A 16,928-nucleotide genomic window follows, 5' to 3' on the forward strand; every position below is an offset into this window, starting at 1 on the left:
AGTCTTCTTCGGCAGATGTCATGTAGGACCTGAGTTTTTTGGGTTTTGCTATTGTTGTGTTTTGTTATAGTATTTTTTTTAACATCCTAATAAGTTTCCAGGTGCTACTAGAAGAGCACACTGTTCTGAACATTGACTTACAGGCTGCATTGTCCCCTAAATGGTTGCAGTATTTCCAGGAGCCACAGAGAATTGAAATGATGGAGATCAAGACACAGCAGAGAGCTGTCTAGGGCATGTGTGCCGAGGTCACAGTACTTACTGGCTTAGGATATGAAAGCTACACTGCCTGATTAGTCCAATAATGTGGTCATTGGTGCATAATTGATCTCTACAACCAATGTCAAAGTTGACTAAGCTGCTTCTATTAGAAAGATATCTAGCAATTAGAAGCCCCAGGCCTGGATGTATCTTGATATCTAAAACTGTTGCAGTGAGAGCCTTTGCTCTCAGAATTTCTCACATATGCAGTGTTTTGGTGCACTTTTCATTTTTCTCTAAGTAATATGCTATAACAATTTTAAAAGGGAAAGGTCTCTGAGATTTTACCACTGAACATCAAACAAATTCGGAAGGACCTGTTTCCTGTTCTCCTAGACACCATTTGACTCTATTTTGGGAGGCATTGTGGGTGGTAGAAATAGCCTTGACTACCTCCTGGGAGTGAACTATGCAAGTGTCAAAGTAACTGCAGAACAATCATGCCTCCCCTTCTGAGAAGTACCATCCTGAGAGGGTGTTTGAAAGAAACTGTAATTACAAAAGCCATCCCTTCCAAAATGCCCAGTTCAAAAATATTGGGTTCTCCTGTTTGAGAAGTATGAAAGCAAACTGAGAACAGAACACAGGCATCCTACCTCATCTTATTCATGGGAAAATGTCAGTTGTTAGGCTTAGGAAGAGGGTGCACACCCAGTAATCAGGGCTGGCAGTGCTCTGTGATAGCATTGGCTTGATAAGTACAACAGTCGCCTTCTCTGGGGTACTAGGCAGTCCTTTCGGCAGGATGCTCCCAGCTACTACGGCCTTATTTTCCTTTAGTCCTAAGGCCTGTGGACTCTGCCTCCTTAATGGAATTTTACTCTTCCTTCCCTCTGCAGTACCCCCATCTTCTTTTCCCCCTGAGCCTTTGCATGAATGTGTAAAATGTTTTCTCTGACTCCACCTTCATCCAGTGTTAGTTACTGCAGTTTCTTCGTCTTGGACTCCATCTAACACAGACTGATGATTTCATTATTGTGTTCATCCTGTTGTCTTTCCTAAACATTCTTGTTTCCGGCCCCATGTCTGGAAGTTAAATCAGGACTGCAGCATAGCTGCTGTCGCTTCTCCTACTCTTTCTTAAAATGCTGCCCCCTTTAATCCCACTTTTCCTAGCTGCCTAAGTTTTACTGGTACCAACATTTGGTTATTTTGTTATGTGCACAGTGTATTGTCTGCATTGTTGCCTCTGTTTAATAAGCTAGCTCCTCTGCCTAGAATCTGTTGCATCACTTTTCTCCTTAGAAAGCTAGTGTTTTTGGTACTTTCTTTGGAAAGTCTTCCTGAAGCTCTATTCTCTATTCTCTCTTCCGAAGCTCCTCCCTCAAGTTTCTGACAGTATACCATTGTGAAGCATCTCATTCTTCTTGTCTCCCCCACTAGGCTACATGCCCTGCAGTTGGGATGTTTCTAGATACTTCACTCTAGAGAAGGAGCTGATACAGTGTATATGCTTAAGTAATCACTCTTAAATCATATGTGGTGGATGAGGAACAAAAGACAGGCAGGAAGACAAATGAAGAAATGGAGAGGCTTTAGAGTTTTGAATGATGATAGTCACTTATTAAAGATACATGAAAAGCAAAGACAGAATATGAACACATTAGGTATATTCAGACATATGCACATAGACACACACAGAGTCCACATGTGGCCCATGGTATAACCACTGTGGGATTCTCTTCCTTGTGAGATACTCTCTAGCAACAATCCACCCCTATGACTTGCATTTTTGAGCAGCCTTTTTTTCTGAATATGCATGGACCTAACGCTGTACCTTTCTTTCATTCCAGAATGATGGAACCCTGCGGCTTGTGACTAACTCCATGGTGTGGGTTCCTGAAGGGGGGATGCTGAAGATCACCAACCGGATCTTGCAGGCTCAAGCTCCTGGTGTCCGAGCCGAGGACATCATCTACAAGATCACACACGGCCACCCCCAGTTTGGTAACGTGTTTCTTTGGTGTGGTTTCATTTTGTACCAGAGGTTAGGATTTGGTGTTGCACTGTGCCATGCAGCAAAGCTGTGACTCAGTTTATCTGAGCTTTCTCATACTTCATATACCTCATTGAGGGACAGCGTGATCATGATAGCTGTCACTCTGTACACTCTTGTGGCTACCAGCTGATCATGATAACTGTCATACTGTCCACTCTTGTGAGTACCTCATCAGCACATTGTATATGCTATCTAAGATAATAACTTGTTTCTGATAACCACCTAGCTAGCATGTGTTATGTGAATTTCACAAACCAGGCTCTCAAATGCTACCTTCATCCTCTCAGACCAATCTACAAACTCTCTAGTTTTTATTTAAAAATTTATTGCATTTATTTATTGTGTGCATGCAAGAGCACATCTGTGTTCATGAGAGCACATATGTGCCCATGCATACCTACCATACTGTTAGAGGACAACTTATGGGAGTTTGTTCTCTCTTTCTGCCATGTGCATTCCAGGGTCCAACTTGAATTGTCAGGCCATCAGATTCAGTAGTAGGCTCTTTCACCCACTGAGCCATGTTACCAGCCCAGGCTCTTAATAAGGGTGCAGAGGTCATGAGGGAGCAGAAAGGTTGAGTCAGGTGAAGAATAGAAGAAAGGGTATGTAATAGGTAAGGTTTTAGTTGGGGGGGGGTGGTAGGGGAGGACGGGAGGGAGAAGGGAACTGGGATTGTCATGTAAATCAATCTTGTTTCTAATTCAAATTTTAAAAATGATAAAAAAGAAATAGCACAGAAATATTCTTCAATATTTACCATTATTACTTTTCCAAGAAAGATAGTACATGTGGTAATCTAAGGTATTCCTGTTAATATCAACTAGAAGTACAGTTTAGCAAGAGTTATACTGAAGTATTATTCATTAGTGCTCCCCAAGAATGAAGTGAAGTACCAAAGTGCTGGAAACAGAAGCAGTCTTTGTGCTTGCAAGGAGGTGATGGAAGGGTGTCATCGTATGTCTGGCCCATCACTTGCTCTTGAACCTGGTACTCACAGGTTTTGGCTAGGATGGCAGCCAGAAAGCCTCAAAGATCTTCATACCTCTACCCCTACAATGCTGGGGTTATAGGTATGCACAAGACTATGCCTAGCTTGTTAATATGGTGTTGGGATTTGAACTTGGGTCTTCATGCTTGGGCAGCAAGCCACCTCCCTAGCCCTTGACTAATACTTTTGAAGAGAACTGTTCACAGAGTTGTGTACTATTGGCTGATTTGGGTCCATTTGGTGGTTTCTCATTTTGGGGCTTGCTTTTTCTACTTTTGATGTATTGTATTGGGGATACATGATATTGCTGTTTTATTGTGGTTACATTAACTCTGATCACTTGATTAAGGTGAGAGCTGTCAAATTTCTCCACTGTAGTTATTCTTCTCCTATCTACAATTAATAAATGTCCTATTCCCAGTGTACTTGCCCTGCTGAATTTGAACTAGGTGGCTTCTAAGTCCTTTTCATCTCTAAATGCCTCTGACTCTTGTGATATATTAAATTCCTTAACTTTATTATGATTATTAAGAGCCAAAAATTAAGCCCCCAGATTCCATAGAAACACCCCAGTATTTCATTAAATATTAAACAGAACAACACTGAATTAAATGGTTTTTTAAGCAGATGAAAGTTTGCCATTTCAGGGTAAGAAATGCTTTATTGGGACCCCCTTTCTCCATAACTCTCTTAATTAACTTCTCACAAACCCAGTCTCTGCATGTCTCTTTCTCCCTGCTCATAGTAATCAAATAATGTCACCCTAGAGTTCAAGAGTGAGAAGTGTGGTGGGAGCTAGACACCCATAGAACACAAGTCTACTTATATCCCCTGTCCCTGTGAGATGCACCTGTGGCCCTCACTGGTGGCTTCTGGCTGCCATGTGCTCCCAGGTCACTTTAGAACCTTCAGTGTGGCTTTCAGCTTTTTATGGGCAACTGACTTTGGAATGGAACTGAGCACAAATCCCTTATCCGGTATGCATGTAAAGGGCTTCAATTCATCCAGGCATGATGGTTACTTGCACCTGTCATTCCAGCACTTGCAGGGCTGAAGCAGGAGGTTTGACACTAGTTTAAGATGCAGGATAACTTTATACAGAGTGAGACAGGGACCAAAAACAAACAAAACAAATTAAAAAAAGCCTAAATTCAACCACTTCTGGAGCATTATTTTCAAATGTGTCTTAACCAGTTGATTGACATGTGTAACCTTAGTGCTTTTGTAGTAGTGCTTTTGATAGTCTAGTAGTCTATCAAAGGACCTTGGGTATCATTTGAGAGAGAGAATATCACTTATTCTAAATCACTGTAACTCTAAATTATTTATCATACTATATGAAAGTATAATAAAAATGGCCTCAATCCCAACATAATTCATAGAGATTCAAATGAGACTTTAACTCTAATAACATTAATTTTTCTCTTTAAAATTCTTCATTAAACATAAGCTTAAGTATCCAATAAAATCCAAGACAGAAGTGACTACTGGTTTCCAAGCATAGAATTTTGCACTGGAAATGTGTCTTACATTTTTGGTACTGTCATGGTGAAAGCAGTGGTTAGGAACTGCACACAATATTAGCTTTCCCCTCTTTATGAGTATGGTACCAAATTCTCAGAATTCCCCCTTGTCTTCTCAAGTTATTGTACCCAAGGCACCCATATTCAGTGTATCCAGTGGCATGCTCTCTATCCTCAATGTACCTAGCCTGTTCTTCTGTATTATGCCCATCAGTGGCAGCCACCCTGCCCACAAGATAGTTTTACACTCCATCCTCTCTTGTCTCCAGAGCCATTATTGGCAGCCTGCATTGCCTATCTCCCCACTGCCTGCTTGTTTCTTTGCAAATTGTATCTCTGCTGCCTTAGTTCAGGTGTTGATCTCAACACTAGATTTCATGCTAACCGCCTCATTGGTTAAAGTGTCTACATAAATGTTGACTATTGTTGTCATTTTGAATATAATAAAGTCTTGCCTCCTTAAAAAGTATTTTCAAGTCTATGGACAATCTGTAGTCCAGTCACACGATTTCATGCTCCCAATCCACACACACCACTCACCCGCAGTGGTTCCTCCGATGGCTCCCTGTGCTAACAGTGCTGATCTATAGCATTAGCAATAGAAACTCCATCTGCATTATGTGTGGGTCCTGTACTCTTAAAGGCCTGTTGTAGTAGGTTGTACCTAACAGATACTCAGAGACTATTACATTTAAATTGGTGGAGCTCGTCAACATCCTGCAATACCTGTGAAGCTGTATCATGTGGAAGTGATTTCTTTTTAGTAGAAAATGTATTTATTTCCTTAGATGTTGTTAGGGAAATTCTGCAAGGCTTTTCTGCTGTAAAGCAGAGCAGCCGGGAAATCAGCTGTGGGTAGTTCCCTGACCCACTCTCTTTGTTTTCCTTGTGGCAATTAACTTTCAGAGTATTTCTCAACTGTGCTGATACTTGTGAACAGGCCTGATCCTGGGAAGTCATGCCTGTTCACAAAATCTTATGATGGTCACCAGGAGAGATTAGTGACAAAATTGTTTATTTAGCAGCAGATGAACAATAACACAGAACTAGAGTGAATCTATTCTCTCAAATTGTTCTATGTACAAGAGGGGTGATGTTTTTCTCCTATTTTGGCATTTCACTATCATCCAGTGTGTTTTGCTCATCTTTAAGTGCATATAAATATTAGAATGAGTGTTTACTTTGAGGTAGAAAATGGGTTTCTCTGGGGTAATGAAAATATGCTACCAGTTTTCAAAAATGAAATGTGCTGTCACTTATCCAATATGTCTAGTGTATTAAGATTGGGCATTTTCCTACAAAACATTTTTAAAATAGAAAAATAGATTCTCTGTCCCTCTCTGTGTGTTCTCACTTTCTGCCTCTTGCTCCCCCCTCTTTCTTACACACACGCGCACACACACACACACACACACACACACACACACACTGCTGTCCCTTCTACTATCAAAATGGCAGAGTAGCTTTTGGGGGCTTATTGTTAGATGCAAAACAAGCCTACTTTCAGAAGGGCATCCACTTTTCTGTGTGGTCTTCACTCTAGGGTATATGCTTGTGAAACTTTAATTGTTTCTATAACACTTCTGTATTTGTGATCTCACCTGACGATGACAGTAGCTGCAGGTGAGGGAGAAGCATTAAACACAGGTGGGTAGTGTTTGGATTTAAATGTCCTTGCTGCATTTCAAACAAACTGTATCAAATTAAGGGGGAGAGAATGCTAAGACCAATTTACTAACACATGTACAGAAAACAGAAAGGATTGCTGCTTATCTGCTGACCTCCATCAGGTCTCTGAACTTCTCTAAGACTAAAGACATTCATCTATCTATAAGGGAGATGGTGACATCATTCACATGGACACATAAAGTGTCAGTGGGAGTAACCAGCCTTCTCTCTAAATACCTCTAAAGTTTGTGTCCAGCAGGTTGAGCATTGCTTGGCCAAAATGCTTGAGACCAGAAGTATTTCAAATGTGGATTTCAAAAAAATATTTCCTATTTGCAAATGAGTGATGAGATATCTTATAAATGAGACTCAAATCTAAGCACACAAACACTTATTCATCATATATATAATATAATATAATATATAATATAGCTGAAATTCTAATGTGGTCTTAATGTTCCTGGCATTTGACTATGACCTGTTGTGAGATCCCTCCAGCACGGGATTTTCTACTATGGTGTCATGTTGGCACACAAAAATGTTGGGATCTTGGGTCTTTTTGGATTGTGGGCTTTTAGATTAGGTATGTTCAGTCTGAGTTGTTTTTACATTACACATGAGCAGTGGAGCCTTAGAAGTGTTGAGTTAAGCTCATGCATGGTAGAGGCAGAGCCGGGTTTGAACTGCCACACCAGGAACAGCTATTTTATATGTGTCCTAGTGTCAGCCAACAGTGTCTCCACTGGAATGAATCTTCTCAGGATTAACTTCCACTGAACTCACTCTGTGTTATGTGCACAACCTATAATTGTTTAGAATACATTTTGAGTTACATAGAAAGTTCTATATAGAAATTAATACATCTAGTGCCCAGTGTGTCTACTTATAGTATCCACTACAATTTGAGTCTCGTTGTGCAATTGTATACCTGCATTGCCCCTATTGAAGGCTGGGAATTCTGTGTCTAAAGGGAAATTCAGTGCTGTTTATTGAGTTCTGTTAGCATCCTTACTTTTGCTTTAGATACATAGTTCTTCGGTTTGTAAAGAAGGAATGACGGGAAGGAAGGAGATCTCCATCTTGCTTTCCCAGAGATCTAACCGTATGGCCTGTGCTTCCCTAGGGGAGGTGGTCCTCCTGATGGATCTGCCTGCAGACAGCCCTGCCGGCCCTGCTGGTCCTGCTGCTGGTCCTACCAGCCCTGCCGAGGAAGGGCAGCACCTGCCTGATGGAAGAATGGCCACACCCACCAGCACCTTCACCCAGCAGGACATCGATGATGGCATAGTGTGGTACAGACACTCAGGAGCCCTGACCCAGAGTGATGCCTTCCACTTCCAGGTGCCCTCTGTCTACATCCTGACCATCCTTAGGGCACCTGGGCCATTTTCTTTAACTGACCATCTAGGCGAGGGAGGCATAATTAGTAGCATTAAGAGTTTTGTAAAATGTGTTTATTCAGGTGAAAAATAATAGGTACTACCTAGGGGTCTGCTGTTATCTTTCATTAAAATTGGTGATAGACTAGACCATAAACAGAACTGCAAAAGAATAGGAAAGAATATGAGGTTCAGTCTAACGATTGTGAATACAAAGTCATAGCAAATAGTAAACATGACTGTTAAACCATTTGTTATACTTTAAATGTTCTTAAAAGAAATCAAAGTAGTGAACTATTAAGAATTGTTGAAGAGAAAATGACTTTTGAAGACTTACATGAAGTGTATAAAATGATATTCAAAGGAAAATTGATGGTACCATTTATTATTGAGCAGGAAAACATAAAAAAAAAAGTGGACCAAACAAATGTTTGATTCTGGACGTCAGCAACCCACTAGGAAAGCAAGAAGGGGAAACTGGTTAATTTTAAAACACTAAAAGTGGCAAAGGAGAACAAAGGTTGATTCTTCAAAAAGAACAGTAGCATTAGGCAAACCTATAGCCAGAAGGATTAGAAATAAAAATTAGACAGAAATACTAAGGAATAAGGGACTGTGAGTTTAAGCAGAACACATTGTGGTGCCTATAGCATGCCCTTCAAGTTACAGGCTTTTCCTTTGTCTAAGAATGCACTCCACTTCTAATGCCTGGCATGTGCATTTTTGTTGCCTGATTAATTTATATTGTATAAACAGTGCTTTTCCAAAGAGCAGGCTGATAGAAATATGGAAACTATTAAGATGAGGTTATTCTCAGAACATCGAATGTCCCAAAGCCAGCAAATGCTCTGTGCCCTTTGCTCCAGTTAACTTCTCAATTTCAACACCTGGGACGGCAGCAGTCCTCAGAGAATGAGTCAGGATTGAGGCGAAGACCTCAATCTAAAGAAGTCACCTCAGCAAACTAGAACCCACAGATCTGCCTTCCCCTTCAGGGGGGTCAAGATAACGTGTTGTTACTACGGAGTCTTTCCCTAGAAGAGAATTCTAAGCACCTGCTCAAACTGACATCAAGTTGCTTTGCAGTTAGGTTACTGAGTGAAATAAAATAATGAAAAACAAGTTAAAAGGTACTGAATTTCAGGAAAGAAAAAAAAAAGAGACTCCCCGAGGCAGATATGCTGGTACATACATATACTTCCAGCACATCCTAAGCTCAAAGGTCAGGAGTTCAAGGACATCAGCTGCATAACAAGTTTGAGGCCAGCCTGAGCTACATGAGGCCCAGCAAGCTACTCACCCACTCATTAGATTTACAATGTGTGACTAAATATCATTACTTAGGAAGTAGGTCTGTGTGGAGTCCTCACACTCCTTAGATAAAATATGATAGAACTCCTCCTACCTGAAACAGCTTTCAAAGCATTTGTGATGTTATTTAAACAGCCTCGAGAATGACAGAGTATCATTTTGGGGACATGGGTTTACAATATTACAAATTAGTCAAAAACCACCCAACCTATCCAAACTGTGGTGTGCTAGGTCAAAGAGTGGCAACCTTCTGGTTAAGAAGGAGATTCAGCTGAGCATTGGTGGCGCACGCCTTTAATCCTAGTACTCGGGAGGCAGAGACAGGTGGATCTCTGTGAGTTCCAGACCAGCCTGGTCTACATAGCAAGTCCCAGGATAGCCTCCAAAGCAATATGGAGAAACCCTGTCTTGAAAAACCAAAAAAAAAAAAAAAAAAAAAAAAAAAAAAAAGACATTAATTCTGAGGTAGTGAGCTTGCCTTCTTAAAAGATGATTTATGAACTCTCTCTGCAAGCATTGAGAGAGAGAGAGAGAGAGAGAGGAGAGAGAGAGAGAGAGAGAGAGAGAGAGAGAGAGAAAGGGAGGGAGAGAGGGAGGGAGGGAGGAGAGAGAAAGGACAGATTTTTCAACAGGGATAGCATATTTATTCTGAGTGTGAAGTGTCTCTGAGATGATGTTCTCCTGGACATAAAAGTGTTGCTGTCTGTTTTTACATTTTCATTACTCTGTAGGCATACTTCATATTTTGATCTGAAAAGCACAGACACTTTATCCATGTGCTAAAGTAAATAGTAACTTTTCCCGTTTATCATCTTAGTGTCCCTGGAAGACTTTAAACCGAAAGGATGCTGTCATAATGTGTTTTTTTTCTCCCTCCTTTTTTCCCCCTCTAAAGCAGGAAATGTAACATAATGAGTTGCATAGATTTAATTCCATTTTAATGCTGATGTGCTGTCATGAGCCATCAATGCAGCCCGTCTGTTACTTTGCATGTATGATGGGATTTATGTAAGGCGGCTGGCATTTTTAATCACTAGACAGTCTAGGGAGAAGGCATGTGCATCCACAGTCATTCTGGGTGTAAGAAAATAACTGTGTGTTCAGATCCTGTTGACACCGTTTCCTTGGATGTGGTTTGAAAAGGACCAATGTATTTCATGACATTTCACTATCAGTGTATTTACGAGGAGGCCAGCCTGACTCACTTGCTCTGTTAATATGCCCATGCTTCACAACCTGATCAATGCTGTTTCTTTGCCTTAACGATAGAAGAAAATCCCTGAACTCCTAATTTCTCAAGTCTATCCAAGTGTGTCTTGTTTAGTGGCCAAGATTGTGAACCCAACTGGCTCGTTTATTCTGACTTTGAGACATTGCTCTGTTTTGTTTGTTTGTTTGTTTTTGTTTTTAAATTTTCACTTTCCTCTGTATGAAGTGGAATAATTGCATTGCTTTGTAGGGAATGGGAAAATTGCCTTTGAAAAGCAGCTAATAAGAGATGAGCCCACACTAGGTGATCAGTGAAGTCTAACTGTGGTCATTGGTCATTGCTTACAGTGATGATGTCACAGTGACAGCTCCTTGCAGACATCTGGATAGTCTGAAATTCCATGGCAGGCATCTGACGTAATCTAGATGAAGGCCGAGAAGGTGTTTCTCTGTTGGGTGTAGGGTACAGTACCCCACTTCTGTCCTAAGGAACATACAACTACATGCAGCCACACAAGGCTTGGCAGCTCTTTCGACAGGACTGGGGAAACAGTGCAGACAGGAGGGCCTGAGGGGAACAGCTCAGCCCAACTGAGAGGGAACTAGAGAAACCAATGCAGAAAAACATAGGGTCTTCGGGCCTGTTTCTTATCACAAGGCTTCACTAGTTAGCCCTGGTTGGTCCCCAACTAACTGTCCCCCACCTCAACTCCCCTAGTGTTGTATCCTCAACACTTTTTTCAGCATTTTGAAGCAAGAAAAAAGTTGCCTTTGTGACCTATAAATGTTACTAATGTGCCATGATGAGGGTAAGACATTGATTAATTGTCCAGGTGTCTGTATCTACGCTGGGTAAAGATGAAAGGAATGGAGAAAAAAATCATGTTATAGATGCACAGTAAACACATTCTGTAGCCATAAAAATTATCCGCTTTAAATAATGTTTAATACTATAGCAAAGTATCATGGGATTAGGTTAAATAAAGAGAATTTCAAGTACATGTGACTTTATGTAAGAAGATTATGTAGCGCTATCACAGAAAAAGATTAATCCCAAGTGCTTCAACGTGTTAATAATCACTCTTTCTAGTGAAATTCTATGTTTTTCTTTATTTATACTTCCATGGATTTTCAGAACTGCCTAAAATGGTTATGTAGATTTTTTTATAAGCAGGAAATAATTAGCAATAAAATACAAAGACTAGAATGAGAATTGTGATGTAGGTCCATATAGAATTCAAAGGCAGATGGTTTGGGGGTGAGTAGACTAAATTCATATGAACATGTTCTGCTCAGTAGAAGTTAAAGTTTCACCATGATGATTTTGTTTCTCAGGTGTCTAGTGCCGCTGATGCCCACACCCACCTGGAAAGTCACATGTTCAACATTGCAATCTTACCTCAGGCACCTGAGGCACCTAAACTCTCCTTGGGGACATCTCTCCATATGACCGTGAGTTGAATGGGAGGGCTAATGCTTTCCTCTTAGACAAAGTACCTTCTCTTGCAAAAGCAAAGTGAGCTGGTGCCCTGGTGTGGGATGTAGTAAATGCTTGGCCCAAAACCAGACCCTAAAGCCAATAAGGACAGCCCTAAAAGACATTTCTCACTAGCTTGAAAAAGGAAATTAGAGTCCCCTCAGAAAAAGAAGATTATGTAGATCTATCTTGACCATCCACCCATTGTCCCTTGGCTTTCTTCAGAACCTGATACAGCTACAGCATCTCTCCTTGGGTACTTGAAAGAAATTTCATATTATCAGCACTTCTAGGGTAAACTTATTTTTTTGCCATTTATAACACCTAGCTGGAGAAGCTGTTCTTCATGTTATAAAGCTCTACAAGAAACTTGAGTTTCAAGTGTAAGAGTGTCCTGGAGAAGGCGGTGTCAATGCTGAGTCCAGGGAGATAAGTAGCAATTAATTATCCACATAAAAATGAGAACAAGGAAGGTAGGTAGAATGAGGGAAGATGACCAAGGGCTTTCAGAGTACACGGAGGACCCAGAGGTGAGAAAGCTGATGATTACTGAGAAATGGCAGATAGTTCAGTCACCTGGAGAAATGAGGAAAGCAGAGTGGGGGTGTGGAGATCATTGCACCCAATCCCAGAAAGCCTGTGTGCTCTGTGGAAGTGAATGTAGCCCATGGAAAAATCTAGCACTTGTGTCCAACTATGGCCTATTGGATGCATGGAGCTGAGAATAGCTTTAAATACAACCCAAACACGGAAATCATAATGCCGGGACTCTTGCCAGCTTGAGCACAGCAAACATGGCTCTGGCAGACCTTGCCCTTCTCCCCTATTCCCACTGACTTGCTAAAAACTGTTAGATTACATTCCTAAAGCTAGCCACCAAGGTCTGTTCCCTTATTTGTCCACTTCTTCCTTCTGAGGCTGACTACCAAGGTCCAGCTATCAAAGTATTGAAGTTAAGCAATTAAAACCTCCTTTGGCTCAACTAATTAACATGCCCAATTACAATTAAACAACTCTTCCTAACATAAGGTTTCCCCTTACACCTTTATAAACTGCCATTTTCCTATGAGCCCCATCTGTCTCCTCTTTATTCAAAGGCAGTCCTTTGTCCCTCCAGGAAATAGTCCTTGCTCCCTATTCCTAGTTCCCTTCCCTTTCTCCCTATTCTTCTGTCTCCTGCCTCTGTCCCTCTGGGGAAAATATATCTCCTTTGTTTTGAGAGAACTTGGTCTCAGAGTGTCCTGAGCTGATACCAATCTCTTTACATATAAACTATCCTGAACCGTTGAGATTTAGGATTCTTTGCAGTACTCTAATGGCTTGATCACATGATTCTTGAGCATGGATGTTAATAGATGCCAACATCATATTGCAGTGGCAAAGGCTGGTTATGCTGGGAGGAAGATAGCACCTGGATCAGCCTTTACTGGATCAGCCAGTAAAGACAAGTAGGAAGTACAAAGTACACCATAACCCTGTGTCTAGGGTAGATGGCATTCCAGACTGCTCTTTCAGACAAAGCTATGAGCACGCAACCCCTGTAAATTCATTATTATGGGTCCATGTGTTAGTTAGCACCCACATAATTACACTCTGAGGTAGGGCATCAGCCTTGGGCCACAACAAAGATAACAGCAATAGTTTCAGAAATTATGGGCCTGGGGAATGACAGAGACATAAAGGGTGAAAGCAGAAAGTTTTTAATGAATAGCTGGTATCGGCATTTCCAGCATAAACTGTAATTTAAAGAAATCATAATTCGGCAACATTATAAAGTCTATAATTCATCATTCTGACTGGAGGAACTTGGATCAGAATTTTCTCTAAACTGTAAAGAAAAATGTGCATACGCAGTTCTTGCCAAATGCAAAGCACTGTTATTTTGAGTCTAGAAGGGAAAGAAATGGGCCAGGAGCCATGGGGGTGGTGCCATTTGCTGTGCCATGGTCTTCTAAAGAGACTCCATCTTGCTTCAGCTTTACTCTCTGGCTGCACATTTGCAGATTAGGTCTGTCTGCTTGAACCTTGGATCTGTCTAAAGTCAGTTTACTGTAAAATGTGATTTAGCTTACATTACTTAAAATATACAGAGTTGATATTCCTTTGGACATTAATTAGGGCTGTTCCTGTAGGGCACACTTGTTACATGTGACAACAGTGATTTGGACTCATCTAAACACTTAGGTTTTGCATATATTTAGTAAATTGTAAAGACATGTGGTAAATACAGATGAAATGTTTTTATGTATTCCATATGAGCATTTCATAGATGTGTCTGAAAGGAATATACTTCTCACTCCTTAGTTACTTAGTTATTGATTCTTCCAAGTGCCCATGACAAGTGCTGAAGAAGACACTGGAGATTCAGTGATCTTAAAACAGTTTCTAGTTCAGTGATCATTGTGTCAAGGAGAAGCTAGCAAGTAAATAAGTAGGTGAACCATACTGAGGTGAATTCCACAGCAGAGCAACCATTTGCGATTGAGAGGGGGTACCTTGTGCAGGGAAGCATGGGAGTGTCTAGAGGAGCTGAGCTGTTGAGTGTAATTATTTGAAAACCAGGGTTCCTAAGGCTTCAGACTGAAGTATGTACTGAAGTCACCCGGACAGTTATTAAAATACATTGGAACTCACTCCAAGCTCTGTAATTCAGTAAGTCTGGTTATAGAGTCAAGAATCTGCATTTTCAGCAAGTCCCCCGGTGACTGTTTCCTGATGCCAAGATTGCCACACTTGAAGAACTACTAATCTGAACTCAAAATACGGGGAACTCATTCTGGACAACAGGAACAGCCAATAAAAAAAGGGTGGAGACAAACCGTAAGGCATTGGGGAAATTGCAGGTAGTTCAGTGGGCTGGAGCTTAAGTTGCTAGATGTAAAAGCAAGAGGAAATGTCAGCCAGACTGCAAGGGACATTAAGGATAAAAGGAGTTTCCATTTTGTCCGAAAAGCCTATTGGAGGCTTTGCAGTGGAAAAGCCATGACCAGAATGTTAGCAATCAATTTAGGAAGATTATTGTTGCCACAGAGCATCCAGATGGGATTTTTGCAGAAAATAGACAGCCAGGTTACAACATGAACCCCATGGAGTGGGACTCTGACTTCTGAGTTAGGGGGAGCCTATAGAAAGACACTTGCACTTGAATGTTCACCGTGGTATTATTCACAGGAGCCAAGAGATGGAAGCAACCTAAATGTCTATTAATAGATAAACAGATGAAGGTGTGTGTGTGTGTGTGTGTGTGTGTGTGTGTGTGTGTGTGTGTGTGTGTGTACACTCACCCAGTACAACATGATACAGCCATATAATGGGAAGTAATTCTGTCATAAGGTACATGGGTTAACCTCAAGGACATTTGAAGTGAGACAAGCCAAGAACAAAATAGACCAATAAAATATGGCTGCTTCTCAGTAACAGGAAGCAGAGCTGAGGTTTCCAGGGGTGAGAAGGAGGAAGGAGAACCTGCTCCATGGATATAGTTTCAGTTTTTTCAAGATGGCAGGATTCTAGGGTTCATGCAACATGCCTTATGGTTAGCACTCCTCTACACTTAGAAAGGGTTAAGATTGTTAACAAGCTAAGACACAATTAGAGGATGATCAATTTAGAGACATGGCCAATTAGAATACAGAAAAACCCTGACTCTAAGAGTACCGCTCCCTGAGGTCAGAAATATGAGGAGGCATGGTGGCCTCTGTTTGGAATGGGTTTCTAAAAGGCATGTGGAGCATACAGTAGAGCCAAGATCACTGTGAGACCCAGCCTTCTATGCTGCATACCATGGAAAGCCATGGCAGTTGAGGAACAAGATCTAACATCCTCCTGGCACCCTGGCTGGAACAGTCAATAGTCAAAGTGAGAGCAGTGTGAAGCTATTGTGAGTTCCAGGGAGGGGCTGGCCCTGAGCAGAGCAGCAATATCAGGGTGATTAGGTTTTGGAGTCTAGATGTACTCAGAGGTGACATGAGTAAGATGAAAACCATAATTCTTAATCTTGGGCCAAATGTTATAAAAAAATGTCTTCTGTAATTATACCTATGAAGTTTAATCTCCCACTTCTTAGTGTTTAATTGATGAATATTGAATACTCCAAATAATTAAAACTGACTACTTTGATATATCACATACTCAATATTGCTCTAGAAAGTTAAGTTCCCCCATTTTCTACATAATAGTTATTTTGATTAGTAAAGACATGGAATCTTTAAATTCCAAAATAGAATGTCTGTTGTCTTGGCTAAAACCTGTTTCCCTTTTCAGTAGTTCTATATCTATAGCAATTATCTTCTTACCACTCTATTGCTTCGGGGCATCTGAATTTTCAGAATTATTCCATGGCACATTGAGAAACCATACTTGACAGGGTGTTGGAGCTGTACTTTTTGTCCATGTATCTATACCCACACGGATGGTCTGTAAACATCTTTTATGGGGCATATATTTTTAACTTGTTGTTCTTACTTGTATTATGTTAGCATAGCAGGGTGGGGAGGCCAGCTGCCGTTGGAAATTCTAATTTTCTTGCTCATTACATTCCAGACCTGTGCAAGGGCCTGAAATATGACTTTATTGTAGGAGGTTGTCCTGACCTGCAGATTCTGCCCCTCCCCGGGACAGTGATGCCTTTGGGACAATTACAGAGCAACTGCAGCCCTCAGCCTTTCATGGTTAAAAATAGTAGTACCACACCCTCTTGTGAGCAGGAGCAAGCCCCACTTAATCCTCTTCTCAATGGGGAAATTCCTTCTGAGAGGAGTAGGCTTTGAAGACATGAGAGTATATTAAACCCTAACCTACCTTCAGGGTCAGTCAGGCAGAGCCTGCAGCAGGCAAGCTACTTTGTTCTGTCTTAAAATAGCACCTGTGACCCAAGTCCAGTCCCGGGTCATACTACTGTCCCTTTATTTCTTGACACACTGTTTTTGTGATAACTGTCCTCAACCCACTGTCATATAGGAGCTGAGAGTCCTGTCCTTTGGGCTTCTGAGTGTTGTCACTGTTAGGGTTTGTAGACATGAACAGGTAGATGGATGGTAGATGCTGCAAGCACACTATCCAGTTAATATTGCTCCCCTCGTTGATTGAAAGGTAGGAGAGAATATTGCTA

At 41.1% G+C, this 16,928-nt stretch overlaps 1 protein-coding gene across 1 annotated transcript in view; it reads left to right on the top strand.

Moving 5' to 3' along the window:
- The window catches only part of LOC100753685 (extracellular matrix protein FRAS1), a 269,806-nt gene that overhangs the window by 150,562 nt on the left and 102,316 nt on the right, over positions 1-16,928 (top strand). Inside the window, exons 29-31 of the mRNA XM_035453056.1 lie at positions 2,055-2,208; positions 7,566-7,783; positions 11,677-11,793. Of these exons, the coding sequence (XP_035308947.1) occupies positions 2,055-2,208; positions 7,566-7,783; positions 11,677-11,793 (489 nt within the window). The remainder of the gene's footprint in view (positions 1-2,054; positions 2,209-7,565; positions 7,784-11,676; positions 11,794-16,928) is intronic.

The sequence above is a fragment of the Cricetulus griseus genome (genome assembly GCF_003668045.3).
Source record: "Cricetulus griseus strain 17A/GY chromosome 1 unlocalized genomic scaffold, alternate assembly CriGri-PICRH-1.0 chr1_1, whole genome shotgun sequence".
NCBI lineage: Eukaryota > Metazoa > Chordata > Mammalia > Rodentia > Cricetidae > Cricetulus > Cricetulus griseus.